At 39.9% G+C, this 14,040-nt stretch overlaps 1 protein-coding gene across 1 annotated transcript in view; it reads left to right on the top strand.

Moving 5' to 3' along the window:
• The window catches only part of LOC5568423 (NEDD4-binding protein 2), a 59,660-nt gene that overhangs the window by 27,418 nt on the left and 18,202 nt on the right, over window positions 1–14,040 (top strand). Inside the window, exon 3 of the mRNA XM_021854683.1 lies at window positions 9,515–11,688. Coding sequence (XP_021710375.1) covers window positions 9,515–11,688 — 2,174 coding nt within the window. The remainder of the gene's footprint in view (window positions 1–9,514; window positions 11,689–14,040) is intronic.

Below are 14,040 nucleotides of genomic sequence, written 5' to 3'. Positions count from 1 at the left end.
CCTAAAAAAAATCATTCAGGGATTGTTTAAAACATGTTCTTTCAAGTTTCTGCTTAATCTGAATACACATTTATCCAGCAACCTCCATAAGATTTTTTAGAAAAGGGTTTTTCAAAAATTGTTCAAGGAGCAGGAAGAAATTTTTGGAACAATCCGTAGAAAAGTAGTTCCACGTCATGATAGAACTTTAAAGAAATTCGCGAAAAAAAATCAAGGATTTCAACTAAATGTACATTCAGCGACACCTCTAAAGTTCCCTCCAGCAAGTCTCCTAATGATTCATACAAACATTCTTCCAGCGATTTCCCAAGTAGATTTACGATGATATCTTTAGTAATTTTCACATACAGTGTTGCTATGTACAACCAGTGTAAAATATGTACATCCAGTGATTATTTCCAGAAATACTGCAGAAATTTCTCAGTCGATTTCATTGGTAATTACTCCAGTAGATTTTCTAGAGAAATTCCTCAAGGGTGTCTCAATAAGTTCCTCCAAGATTCCATCGTAAAGATCTCTCAGAAATTACTAACATAGTTTTGTGTGGATATTTTACAATTATTTCACCCAGGGTATATTCTTCCATTCCATTTTTCATCCAGGGATTTCTCTTCCAAAGATTTCTCAGTAAATTTCTCAAGGTAATTTTTATTTATTTATTTTTTTTTTTTTTTCAAATAATATTATTCAGGGTTTCCCCTGAATTATTCCAGTAATTTCTCCAATTGCTCTTATACACATTTCTTCGAAGAATCTGATCGAAGTTTTCCAGGGATTGCTCAGGCTCATTTTTCAATCGTCTGTATTTCTATCAATCCGAATAGATCAGTGTGCTATGCATGATACCCTAAGGGTAGAACAGCCTCCAGACGAAAAATTGTATGAAGTTTGTCACTTTCAAACAACACGTGCAGCCCGCGGGCCTAAAATCTTTAATATTGTCAAGGAAATCTATCATCTCAAGACATTATCAAAACGGTCAAAAAGATAACTCAGAGATCCTTGCAGGAATTTTACACTGCATGAGGTCATTAGGTATTTTTCAGAGTATACCTAAGGATTTGCTTTCAAAATACCTGCTGTTTAGGGTAGAAGAACCGGTTTTGTGCAGTCTAAGGTCTGGATTTTTTAAATATATTAGAAGCATACATATATTGCAAATATGTTAAATGTAAGCTTTTAATAAAAGATATCAGAGCTGATCACAAATCATTCTACGTAACGAAAATTGCGTTGTTAGGCCACCAGAACCTGTTTAGGCCACATTTTTAGCTAATTCCTAAATGAGAATGTGGTCTAATAATCGTGGAATGGCTATTTGTTATTTTCTTTGTAAAATGCTATACAACCCACTTTGAGGGGCGATCCATTAATTACGTAAGACAATTTTCAAATTCCCTCCCCCCATGGTAAGATTTTTTGTATGAAAATTAAAAATAAATTGTATGGCGCATAAGAAATCCCAAACCCCCCCTCTGCCCATAAACGCTTACATAATTAATGGACAGCCCCTGACTACAATTAGCGCTATGGCCAATACCGGTGCTTCTAGTTATGGAAGTTTTCTTTAACATTTCCCTGAAGGAACTCCGGGTTATTTTCCATGGACATTTTCTAGAACAGTTTTTGAAGGAGTTTATGGATAAATCTATGAAAGAAACCCAGGTGGGATCACTAGGATAATTCCTGGTGGTAGGTATCATTAAATATGATCCTAGTTAAACCTAAACCATGGGAAAGGTAGCTCAGCTCCAGAGCACCATTAATTTTTGACGAACTTGAGACAAATTGAATCAGATATATACTGTTCAATGATTACTAGATTATGATTTCATACTCATCAAATTGATCCAATAATGCAATTTTTTCAATAGTAGAACTACACTGCCTATAAAGGCATAACTGTCCCATATGAAAAAGTATTAATCAATTTTTGCACGAGTGAGTGGAAATGAGCGGATACTGATACACTGAGCCTGATAGAAATCATCAAATGCTAAAAATTATTCATGTGCTCGTTAGAAATCATAGGATTCGGCTAGGACTCTGAAGCATCTCGCATGGATACCTATGATATAGCCATAAGGAACTTTTGAAGGAAATCCTCCAAACACTTGTTGGATACACTTCTGAATGGCTGAGGATTTTATTGAGATACTTCAGGAAGATTCGTTGAACGATTTCATCAAGATATTCTGAACAAATATCTTAAAAAAATACCGAGGAAAATGCGCTTGATGGAATTGATTTAATTTTTGATGAAATTTGATGCCCTCCGAAAAAGCCTGCTTGAATTCGCTGAGGAATCTTCGTAAATTTAGCCTTGGAATAAAGTCTTGATCTCAAAACTTCTGAACTGCATGAGATTCATATCTAGGATCAAAAATTTTAAGCACCTAGAATTTTGACTGTTTAAATTAAAATGCGGGTTCTGTGCAATCCCGCAAAGAAGAATGTTAATATCTTGCCTAAGATTTTGTAAGAATATCGTTATCAATTTTTCGGTGAGTGTGGTATTCCAAATACAGAATTAGTGAAAAGTAATGATTCTGTACTAACTTATGTTTCGGATTATTCACATTAACATACAATTTCACCAAACACGTCTTACACTTCCAGAGTCACAATTTATTCTGCCCTTTCGTTTTATTGAGAGTCAAAGCCTACTATTTATAATTCAAACTCAGCATAGCACATCTCCCTTTTTATACGAATTACAGTGGGATTCCGTTTTTGGCATGCTCCGTTTTTGGCATGCTCCGATTTTGGCACCCCCCGATTTTGGCAACAAAATGGATCCGTTTTTGGCAACATTTTTCAATACTATTAAATTTGTAAATTTTTGTAAATATTATCGTGTCTGTTGCCTTAGTCATTTGAATAGCATGTCAACTCCACACCGATTACATTCCAGAGCTCCATTTTCGTCGATATTTCCCCAAATCTCACCAACTACTAAGGACTCGCGTACGCGCTTTATTACTTCAGAATGGTCATTGGTCATACATTTGCAACGTTTCATGAGGCCAATAATCTCCACCAGTAACTCAACTAAAGACCAATCTCTTTTCTTAGGCATTCATATTGAGTGACCAGCCCACTTGAGTCTGCCAGTAGGTGCTAAAATAAAAAACACTGTTCTTCAGATTTGGAACAGCTTGTTTGAACAAAGCACCAGCACCGACATAAGAGCAACAAAAAATCTATGACTCACACAGAGTTACAATCATACATTTTGTCTCATCTTTTTGGCTCATTGTCCTTATTATTATGGATTTACATACATTGCGAATGTAAAAAAAAAACACGCAATAATAGTTACAAATATGTACAGCAAAATGTCGTGTATCATAACTTTTGAAAAATTCCATTAAATAACATGACATATGCGAATACAGTCCAAGCTACAATTCATTCTCAATAATATCATTGAAGCGTGCAATAAATAAGACTGAGAGTGTTTTAACTTCTTGTCTGTGGTATTGGTGTGTATATTGATCTTTCTGCGTCAATAATTTAAAGCTACGTTCGCTCTTTTCTATAGACTCTGTAAGGCGTTAGATTTGTTAAGTACCGATTCAGAATTCTGTACAAGATTGTTAATCAAGGGGGGGGGGTCCCAACATCATCAAAATGTTCATTACGAGCTGAGTCTATGAGTTTTCTAACTGTACCCTGGAGAATCCTTAAGGGATTCTTGGTTCTTGTGGGACTTGTGGAAATTTTAACTTATTCATGAGGATATCTGCAGATTCCAAGTGGACACTGAGGGCTTGTTGAGGGATCCTTAGCGTGTACAATTGGTTATGGAGGATTATGTCCAAAATCTGGTGATTCCTAATAAACTCTAGGGCGTCCTGTAAATTTTAAGCGGCATAATGTGAATTTCTAGTAGTATCTTTAATATTTCCGGCGAAAGCTTGGGGGTTTTGAAAAGGTTCCTAGAGGAATTTAAGGTGTGCTAGTGGTAGCCTAACAATAATAAACTTTTAAATTTTTTATCGGAGACTTGGGAATATTCAGCAACATCGCAGCGGAATTCGAAGATGTTAACTCCTATCACATTCCTTAGCAAGATCCTGAGGACTCTATGCGAGATCCTACGAATGCTTGGCAAGATGCATCAGAGCTCAGGCGTTTTTTCTGTAGATTTCTCATGAGAACCTGAAGATTCCTATAAGATTCTTGAGGTTTCATAACAGGATTCTGTAAATTTCAGTTGATTTCATAAGGTTGGTATAAAACATATACCAAGCTCAATTAAAAAATATTTCAAGTAAAAATAAATTCTACAAAATTACAAGTCACATTTATGCATCATCTCATGTTTATGTTTGTCCTTTAGATGCAGTCAACCATTCATTATAAAATGCTTTACTTTATCAGAAACATAAAATGAAGGAGCAATTCTAAACTTACCGAATTTTTCAAATTTTATCTCCGTCCAGCCATATGATCTAACAGATTGAGTATTAAAATACCCAGCGCTTTTGATTCGCAAATACGTATTTAAAAGAAAACATAGTTTTCTTTCATAGTTTTAAGAAAATGTCCAATTCTTCAATTAAAGTCACTTATGCGATTATTGGTTTTACAAGGCCCTCTTTTACAAAAATTATACATAAAGCTTCTAAAAAATAATTGAAGACGTTGAGGCGTAAAAACGCCACCATAAAAATGTTTGCCAGATTTAACATAACGGGGCTATAGATTCATAGTATAGTATAACTCTTCGGGAAAATGCTTCGAAGTGAACCTTTTCGAAGTCTCAACGCCTTATGATTCCATAAAAATAATGTATTAACATTGTAATGATGTTTTCAAAACCAATAGTTGAAAAATAAAATTTAAAATATGGGTTCCGATTTTGGCACGGTTCCGTTTTTGGCAACTGAAAATTTGAACTTTGTTGCCCAAAACGGAATCCCACTGTATTAAACTATTTACATTACAAAATCTTTGTATTTCTCAGGAACTTTCCGTCCTCTGCGTTGACGTTTGCCATCATCAATGAAACCATGGTTTGTCACTTCTTCATCCTCAATAGGAAATCCAGCAAAGTTGTTCTCTTCATTGATAGATCTATCATCGACCATAGTTTCATCGCAACGCTGTTCTGTCGCAACTCTAGTATCATCATTGATCTTTTTAAGATGCGCGACGTTTCTTTCATACATCGCTCCGGTATCTGTATCTTCAACGGTTGCTCTGGGACCTGAACGATCCACTACTGTATACTTTGTTTTGTTGAAAACTGTTGAAAGTTTATTTTTAGGCATAAGGTTCTTCATCAGTACCGTATCCCCTTCGTCAATATCGGAATGTTTCGCATGACGTCGAATATCTTCACGTTCTTTTCCTTTCTGTTTGCTCAAAAAATCTTGGTCACGGAAGTCGGATGCAGGTGGAATTGATTCTATGTCCTGGATTGCTGGTAATTTGGATCTGATTGTTCATCATCACGCGATGCTTCCTCGATTTCACAAATGTCTACTGCCACAGATTCTTGTATCGCCAAAACCATGAAATGACTATCCTTCTCGAAATCATTTGCGTTGTCCGAACAAACTAATCTGGACAAAGAATCTGCTATGTTTCCGCTTCCTTTACGATATTTTACTGTAAATTTAAACGATTGTAATCGCAAGATCCAGCGTTCGATTCTGGCACAGGGTGTTGATGATGGGCTGAAAATCACTTCAAGTGGTTTATGGTCAGTTTCCAATTCAAACTCTCTACCAATCAAATATTCAGAGAATTTTTCGACTGCCCATACCAATGCTAGTGCCTCTTTCTCAGTTTGGCAATAACGTTTTTCAGTAGTAGTTAAACTCTTGCTGGCATAACTGATTATACGGGGCAATTGTCAGTATTATCTGCAAATTGTAGCAGAACCGCACCCAATGCGACTGGGGAGGCATCGGCTACAACCCTTGTGCGGAGAGAATTATTGAAAAAGGCAAAAGTGTTTGCATTCAAAATCAATTGTTTCAATTTTTCAAAACTTCTTTGATGTTCATCTGTCCATTTGAATGGGTTAGCACCATAGATTAATTCTCGTAACGGCGCGGTAATTGTTGCCATATCAGGAATAAATTTCCCAACGTAAGTTACTAATCCAAGAAAACTTCTTACTTCGTCCGAAGTGCGAGGTTCACGGAATTTTTGTAACGCTTGAATTTTCTGTTCAGTTGGTCGTACTCCATTAGCTGAGATAACATGTCCAAGGAAATCAAGTTGTTGTGCCTTGAAGATGCATTTATCCTGATTCAACATGATATTGTTTTCTTTCAGCACAGAGAGAACTTTAGCCAAAGCAGTATTATGTTCTTTCTCGGTTTCTCCGAAGATGAAAATGTCGTCGATATAATTAATAACGTTTTCACATCCGGCTAAGATTTGTTCCATTGTTTTTTGAAACATTTCTGGAGCACAAGAAAAGCCAAACATCAGCCTTTTGTATCTATACAGACCTTTATGGCAAATAAAGGTCGTAATATACCGACTTGATTCATCTAATTCAATCTATATTTCGATAATGCATGTTTAGAAAAAATAGACAATTTAATAAAAAAATATATTTTCAGGCTACTGTCTTACCTGATGAAATGCATCTTTGATGTCCAGACGACTGAAGTATTTGGCGGACTTCAAACGTGGGAGGAAGCTTTCAAATGTCGGCATCATATGATGTTCTCTTAAGATAGCCTGATTCGCACGTCGCATATCCACACACAGACGAAGATCTCCGTTGTCCTTGACAATGGTTACCAATGGCGAAACCCATGGTGCTGCTCCCGATACAGGTTCGATGATATCCGCCATCAGTAATTGATTCAGCTTCTCTTCAATCCAGCTGAGAAGCGCAATTGGCGGACGTCTGACTCGTTGGGCTATTGGAGTAAGATTTTTATTGATCGGAATACTCAGCTGTACGTTCCTCATCTTTGGAAAAGGTCTTTTTCCAGCCGGGATAATGGCGTTCACTGACATGTTCGGCTCCTGGAAACCAATTTTTAATACCCCAAGACGCTTTGCTGTATCTTTTCCCAGTAATGGCTGGGAACCTCCATCGATGACATAGAAAATAGCTGTTTCCTGTCGCTGGTTATTTCCATTCCCAATCGTAAATGTCGTCTCAAGACCATGTGCTACATCCAAAGGCGTCGCATTTCGGCCGTATGTTCGTAGAACCACGTTCGGCACTTCTGACCCCTTGGATAAGCATGTTTCGCCAGGTACAATCATCGATAATATTCTGATTGGTGCCAGAATCAATCAACATTTTGATCAGAACACCCCCGACGTCAACCCATAGAAATTCGTCGCCGTCTCCAATGTTGCAAATGAAGCTTGGGCTGTTTTCGTTTTCTGAACACTTTATCGCTCGCACATTATCGGTTTTTGCCTTCTTACGAGCGGAGTATGGAATATGATCATCATACTTACGTTTCGGCATCGAGCGGCATACTCGAGCAAAATGACCAAACTTACGACATTTTTCGCATTGCTTATTCCGAGCTGGGCATTGCTGGTCGTTTCCGTAATGAGTTTTTTGTCCACATCGGTAACAAGCACCACTTGTTGGTTTACCACTTCCAAATATGCGGTTAACCTTGTCCTGATCTGATGGTTGAGATACCGGTGCCTCGCCAATACCGTTGCCAGCAATTGCTTGAACTTGCTGTTTAAGGGGGCAGGATCCGTCATTGATTTCGGAACTTTCAAAAGCAGTTTTTTCCTTCAAAATCAAGAAAATTTACAGGAAAATGTGTTCACTGTATTCTATTCTCCAACCGAAACACAATGAACACATTTTCATCGAATAATTTTTAGTTTTGAACAGAAAAACTGCTTTTGAATTTTCGATGATGACGATGATTACGATGACGGAGCGTTGATCGTTAATTGATTCGAAAGAATTCACCATTCGGGATACTTGTGCGAGTGTGAGTGTTTCCTCATGCAGTAGTTTTTCCCTCAATTCAACCGGAGCGTGGTAGATGATTTTATCGATTACGCGCAACTCCCGACTTTCCGCTTCTGTTTTACCGAAGTCACATTTCTTCGCTTGTTCGTTGCACCTCATTAAAAACTTCGTCAAAGGCTCACGTGTTCCATCAGATGTTATTGCTGGAACCATTTTACAAAATTCGCTCCTTTCATACGAATCGTGTTGTTTTGGTGTAAAATGTTCATCCAATTTACCAATAGCTGTTTTGAATGGGTCAATCTCCTTTTCAGCATCTTCTTCCACGTCCGCGCCATCAATCGAGTAAAACAAGTCCTGTAGTTCCAGCCCACCCTTCGCTAGTAGTATATTCTTCAATTTGGTTGCATTTTTCTCTTCACTTGCTGCAATGATTACTTCGAAATTTCTCTTCCAACGCAACCATTCCTTTCGAATTTACGTGTCTGGAAGGTGATTGAATTTAAATGGATTGATGTTTCCATCTTACGCCAACAGTAGGCGCTGGAACGTTAGCTAAAAATATTTGAAATTTTCAATTTGACCTCGTTACCATAGCGACTGTACAACAAGCCCTAGGGTTCGTTTTTTTTTTACCTTCTTATAATTTCTGCAAATTTGTAGCGGCTAATGCCTATTTCTACTCCCGGTAGCGGCTTCTCGCCTTTTTTCTGCCCAAACGCAGCGGCTACACGCCTTGTTTTCTCGAAGCGGCTCGGTGCCTGACCCTGCTCTATGGCAGCGGAAATGATCGGTTTCTGCTCAATACAGCGGCTGTTGCCTGTCCCTGCTCTACGGCAGCGGAAATGGTCACTTTTTTTTGCGTTTTGCAACGGCTTTTGCCTGCCCCACGTGCGCTCACCTTGCAAAAGACACACGTGGATGTTTGCTGTAAGTATTTTATTTTTATTTATTTTTTCTTACCTACTAAATGCAGAGGGTACGTTTCACAAGCTCGTCGCCAGATGTGGTATTCCAAATACAGAATTAGTGAAAAGTAATGATTCTGTACTAACTTATGTTTCGGATTATTCACATTAACATACAATTTCACCAAACACGTCTTACACTTCCAGAGTCACAATTTATTCTGCCCTTTCGTTTCATTGAGAGTCAAAGCCTACTATTTATAATTCAATTCAAACTCAGCATAGCACAGTGAGAATCCTGCCTATTTTTTCTGCTGTGACTCCACCACGTACAATTTTGACAACTTCCCAGTTTACCTCAGAAATTTGTCCTAAATGTTTTCGAATGTCCTAAGAACTTCACTAATAGTTCGTCTAAGCGTTCGTTTTTGAATCTCCTACAAGACATTTCAAAAATACTGTATAATTTAAGAGTTGATTATTTCAGCATATAAATGGGATAAAATTGTAAGAGGTTAATTAGAAAATATTCAGTATATCGTCGCTAATGTGGGTATGTTTACAAAATGTCTTCACACAATCCACGATTATTGTACAAATGATTTTATGCCAAACTGGACTAATTGACTAGTTGAATTCTAAAGGCCAAAATACTAACCGACTTATTTTGTTTCAGGACACCACAAATGAAGAACCAACCACTATAGATTCCATCGTGAAAGAATGGACATTGGCCGATTGGGAGGCATCTAACGATGCGCAAACCAACACTGCCTCACGCGACAGCGAAGACAACGCGATCGATCTGACGGATATTCCAATACCCAAGCCACCGAGACAGGTGACGCCAAAGCATGCTCCACTAGCTTCAGCCCTTGACACCAACAGCAGTTCGATGGCCGATGGAACCGTGGAGCAGAGTGACCCCAGCGAATGGAACTGGCCTGTAACAAACGAAGTTAGCTGGAAACCTTACGACGAGGAAAGTGTCGATTTCTGGACCCAATCCGATCCCACCGGTGCACAGCAGCCACCGAAATCTCCGGAGACACCTCGTCCCAAGCGGACAGAACCACCGCCGTCGCAAGATCCTACCTCGTTCCTATTGTCGAGCATACAAATTCCGGCCAATTGGAAGACACCGGAAAGCTCGACCGGTGTAACGCCGATAGCGTCCGTCCAAAAGAAGAAATCCGAGAAGAAGCGCGTTGCCCTGGTCAAGCATCGGAGGGGCTGCAAAAACGAGAACACCAGCTTTTCGGAAATCTGCAACCTCTACCCTCAGATTCCGGTCCAGTATCTGTGGGACTTGTTCGAGAATTGCAACGGAGACGGTGACTGGACGGCAAATCTTCTGTTAGAAGAGCAAAAGAACTACGAATTCAAAGGGACAGCCGACTCGGAAGCCGGTGCTGTCGGTGGTCAGCTGGCTTTCGAATGCGATTGCAATGAAACAATGATATCGCAAGTGCCTTCCGGTGATCCCTTGGGTAGCGGCGGGGGAGGATACGAAACGGATCGCTCCACCGTCAGCTCAGAGTCACCTCGAAACACGTCCAAACGTAAGGAAAAGCCACTCTCGGAAGACTTACAGAACGCCAAAAAGCAACTGGAAGCATTCGTAGTGCTGGGAAAGGAGCATTATTCGAAGCACATTCAGCAGATCAGAGCAGCTAAGGGTATTATCAGCAAAGAGGAAGCGGATCGAAAGTCCGAAGAGTCGGAAACGTCCTCGCTGGATGATCCGATCAAATCGGACCCGGAAGTGTTCGAAGTTACCTTGGGGATTGATCTCATCAAGCAGCTGCATGCCATTTTTAAAGACAAGCATAGTTCCAACTCGATCGCTTTGGATGAACTTACCGAAGACCGAACGAAGGTCTTTATGGCCACCGAAATGGCCGAACAACTGTATCTCTCGTTTTTGGATTCCGTCTACAGTTGCCGAGAGGAGAACAAGATTTACACACTTAAACGCGATGCTCATTTAGCGCAGCAGATGGAGGCCAAGGAAAAGTATCCGGTCCTGTTCAAAAAACCCAGCGACACTCCCAACCTTAACGATATCATGGAAATGGAGTACGCCCTTACGGCGTATCGTAACGAAATCAACGGCTGGGCCAAACAAGCTCCTCAAGATCTAGCCTCACAGATGACGCGCCAAAAGTTGGTCGAAATGTATCCGGGTGTCGAAGAGAATGTCCTAGCGGAAATCCTCCACGCCCACGACAACAAATTCAATGACACGGTCAAAGTCCTCAACAATTCAATTCCGGAGGATCTCCGGAACCAAATCGCGCAGGAAAGGGAAGCTCTCCTCAAGCGAGCCGAAGCCGAGAAACAGAAACCAATCGCGGCACCATTCCCGCCAGCACCAGCCCCAGAACAGGAGCCACCACACAGTGAAGACGCAATCAACCTCCACTTGAAAACGGCCGAAGAATGTCGCAACCTCTCCCAGCACCATCAGGAGCTCAAGAACGAATGCCACGAGAAAGCCCGCAACGCCATCCAACGGGGAATGGCCGGCGTGGCCGAGTACTACGCCCAGGTCGCTCGACTCCACCGGACCAAAATCGACATGTACAACAGTAAGGCATCGAACGCCATCATGGAAGTCCACAAGCTGACGCTGAACAATGCGGACGTTCTGGACTTGCACTATCTGCACTCGGAAGAAGCGCTGCGGTGTATGGAGATATTCTTGGCGGAGCAGGCCCGCAAATTGTCCACCCGGAGGCAGCAGTACAAGGAACTCTTCATCATTACGGGGCGAGGGTTGCACTCGGCCGATGGCATACCCATCATCAAGCACCGGGTCAAGGCCATGCTGCGCGATCTGGGCTTAAGGTGAGTGTTGTCGATTTCCCTTCTTTCTGGACCAAATTTCTGATATACGACCATTTCAGAGGGGTCTGGGTCGTTTGTCATGAAGCCATTTAGCATATAATCACCTGGCATAACGGAAATTTCCCATAACGGTCATTTAACATAACATATTTTCATGAAGAGCAGGCATCTTTTGAAAGAAGGGATAACTTCGACTTCCGCTCTTTCAAATCTATTCTATGTTTCTACCTTTTTCTATTATATTTCCCTTTGCCCTTCTCATAATCCCTACAAATATATCATTTAATAGTTTTTACCAACTTGATGTAAAAACAGTGCCATGTACGAATATGAAATTGGGACACTGTATTTTTACGAAAGCCAAAAAACGACATCAGAAAAACCTTCAACTGGAGAATCTCCATCCATCTGATGTTCTTACCTGATCGTCGAACAAGAGACAGGCTGAAACGGCTTCTTCGAAAACTCATCCTTATATCCGGTTTGGAGATCTACTTAGCTTTTAACCAACTATTTGCATTGAGAATGTGCAAATTAAGTACACTTGCACTATAATAAATTTAAGCTGGGATTGAACTTTTCGTTAGATTTAGAACGACCTGAAAAAAACCGGCTGGTTGGCGAAACGTCGACTTCGATAAACCATAACAATCATTTAACATAAAATATATTCATGAAGAGCAGGCATCTTTTGAAAGAAGGGATATAATTTCGGTTATGCCAAATATCAATTATGCCAAGTAACCTTATTCCAAATGAACCGCTCCCATTTCAGAGGGGTCTGGGTCACTTGGCATAACGGTCATTGGATATAATGGTCATTTGGAATAATAATTTTTCATCAAAACCATTCTAGTTATACCGAATGGCTATTAACTGGGAACGGGTCTGGTGTAGTGGTTAGACTTACGCCAAGGACGCCGATCAAATCCAATTCCCGAGATTTTTTTTATTATTTTTGTTGGGGGTTGAAACTACTGCGTCCATTATTTAGAACTATTGTAGTATGCCTCAGTTTACTGAACATGTCACGCTAGCCGAACACCATTGATTAGACGATCAGCTGATTACCATGACACGTTCCCAATCAGGTATGATATGGTTTATGAAACCAATCACCTTTCTCGGATCAGCAGACCAGATCTCACTGGGCTGTAAACAGCAGCTATCGAGAAACTTCGATCTGCGCCTGTATAATGCACCACAACTGCAAAGCAGATGTTCCGAGGTTTCACTTTCAATATTAAAAAAGCGACAAATATCATTCTGAACCTGGCCAATGTTCTTCAAATGATATTTGATCGGACAGTGCCCAGTTACTTGGCCAGTGTATGTACATTGTTTCTAAACAGGGGGTCCGCGGACCCCCGACCACTTGAAAAGCTCGCTAAAACCATGAAGCGAGCCGTTTTTCAGTGGTTACCAAGGTTGAGAAACAGAGCCCTCTTGTTGAGCTCTAAAATCTTTTACGTTTTATTTGCGTTTGGAGTTACCGTAAAGTGCCGTAATTCAGCGCAGTTAACGAATTAAACATTTCATATGCTTAATTAAAAATTAGTATTGCATCAACAAAAAAGCTTTATGGGTGGATCGCTAGCAAATCTGTTTTAGATTATGGCAAAAATATAAACTAGACTGTATTCACACGTTACAATTGTGATTTTTTTTGAAATAGTTCACTCGTTGAAATTGCTTAATTCCGCGCATTTTTTTAACGCTTTTCCATATTCCGCGCAGAAGAATGCCTAATTCCGCGCACTTGTAAAACAATCAAATTAACATTAATTTTGTATAAGCCAGCATCCATTCATTACGTAACGCTGAAAGTGAACATTTTCAACCCCCTACCCCCCTCCACAACACTTTTTGTATGAAAAAAAGTAAAGTTTTGTATGAGCCGTAACGTAGACTTTTTTATAATTTTTTGACTATCACATGAAATAAGGATAAACATTTGTTATAGTCTTTTCCTGAGACGAGACTCGCAAAGACGATCTTCTTATTCTGTCATTGCTGAGTTTTTTACTTATTCCTCTGTGTTTGTATCAATCATGCGCAAACCCTCACATGAACATGCCAGCAAATATGCAATTGCGATTGCATCACACCGAAATATAAAAAGCCTTTGAAGTGAAATTTTATGCCAGAAAAAGTTGCAGACATTTGAAATAACTATAGTCTTGTGTTTAGATTTATCAGCAGCTTTGGAAAAACTGCTCCGAACACTGAGGTTTTTATAACAGTTTATTTTGAATACAATACTTTTCAATTGTTCAGCATTTGGACGTTTCGCGACTGCGGAGACGTTGATATTTTTTCCTTTTCCTTGTCAGCTTTGGGGTTGCATGTTAT

Source organism: Aedes aegypti, chromosome 3 (genome assembly GCF_002204515.2).
Source record: "Aedes aegypti strain LVP_AGWG chromosome 3, AaegL5.0 Primary Assembly, whole genome shotgun sequence".
NCBI classification, from domain to species: Eukaryota; Metazoa; Arthropoda; class Insecta; order Diptera; family Culicidae; genus Aedes; species Aedes aegypti.
The sequence above is the reverse complement of the archived record's forward strand: the minus strand, read 5'-3'. Positions and strand labels throughout refer to the sequence as shown.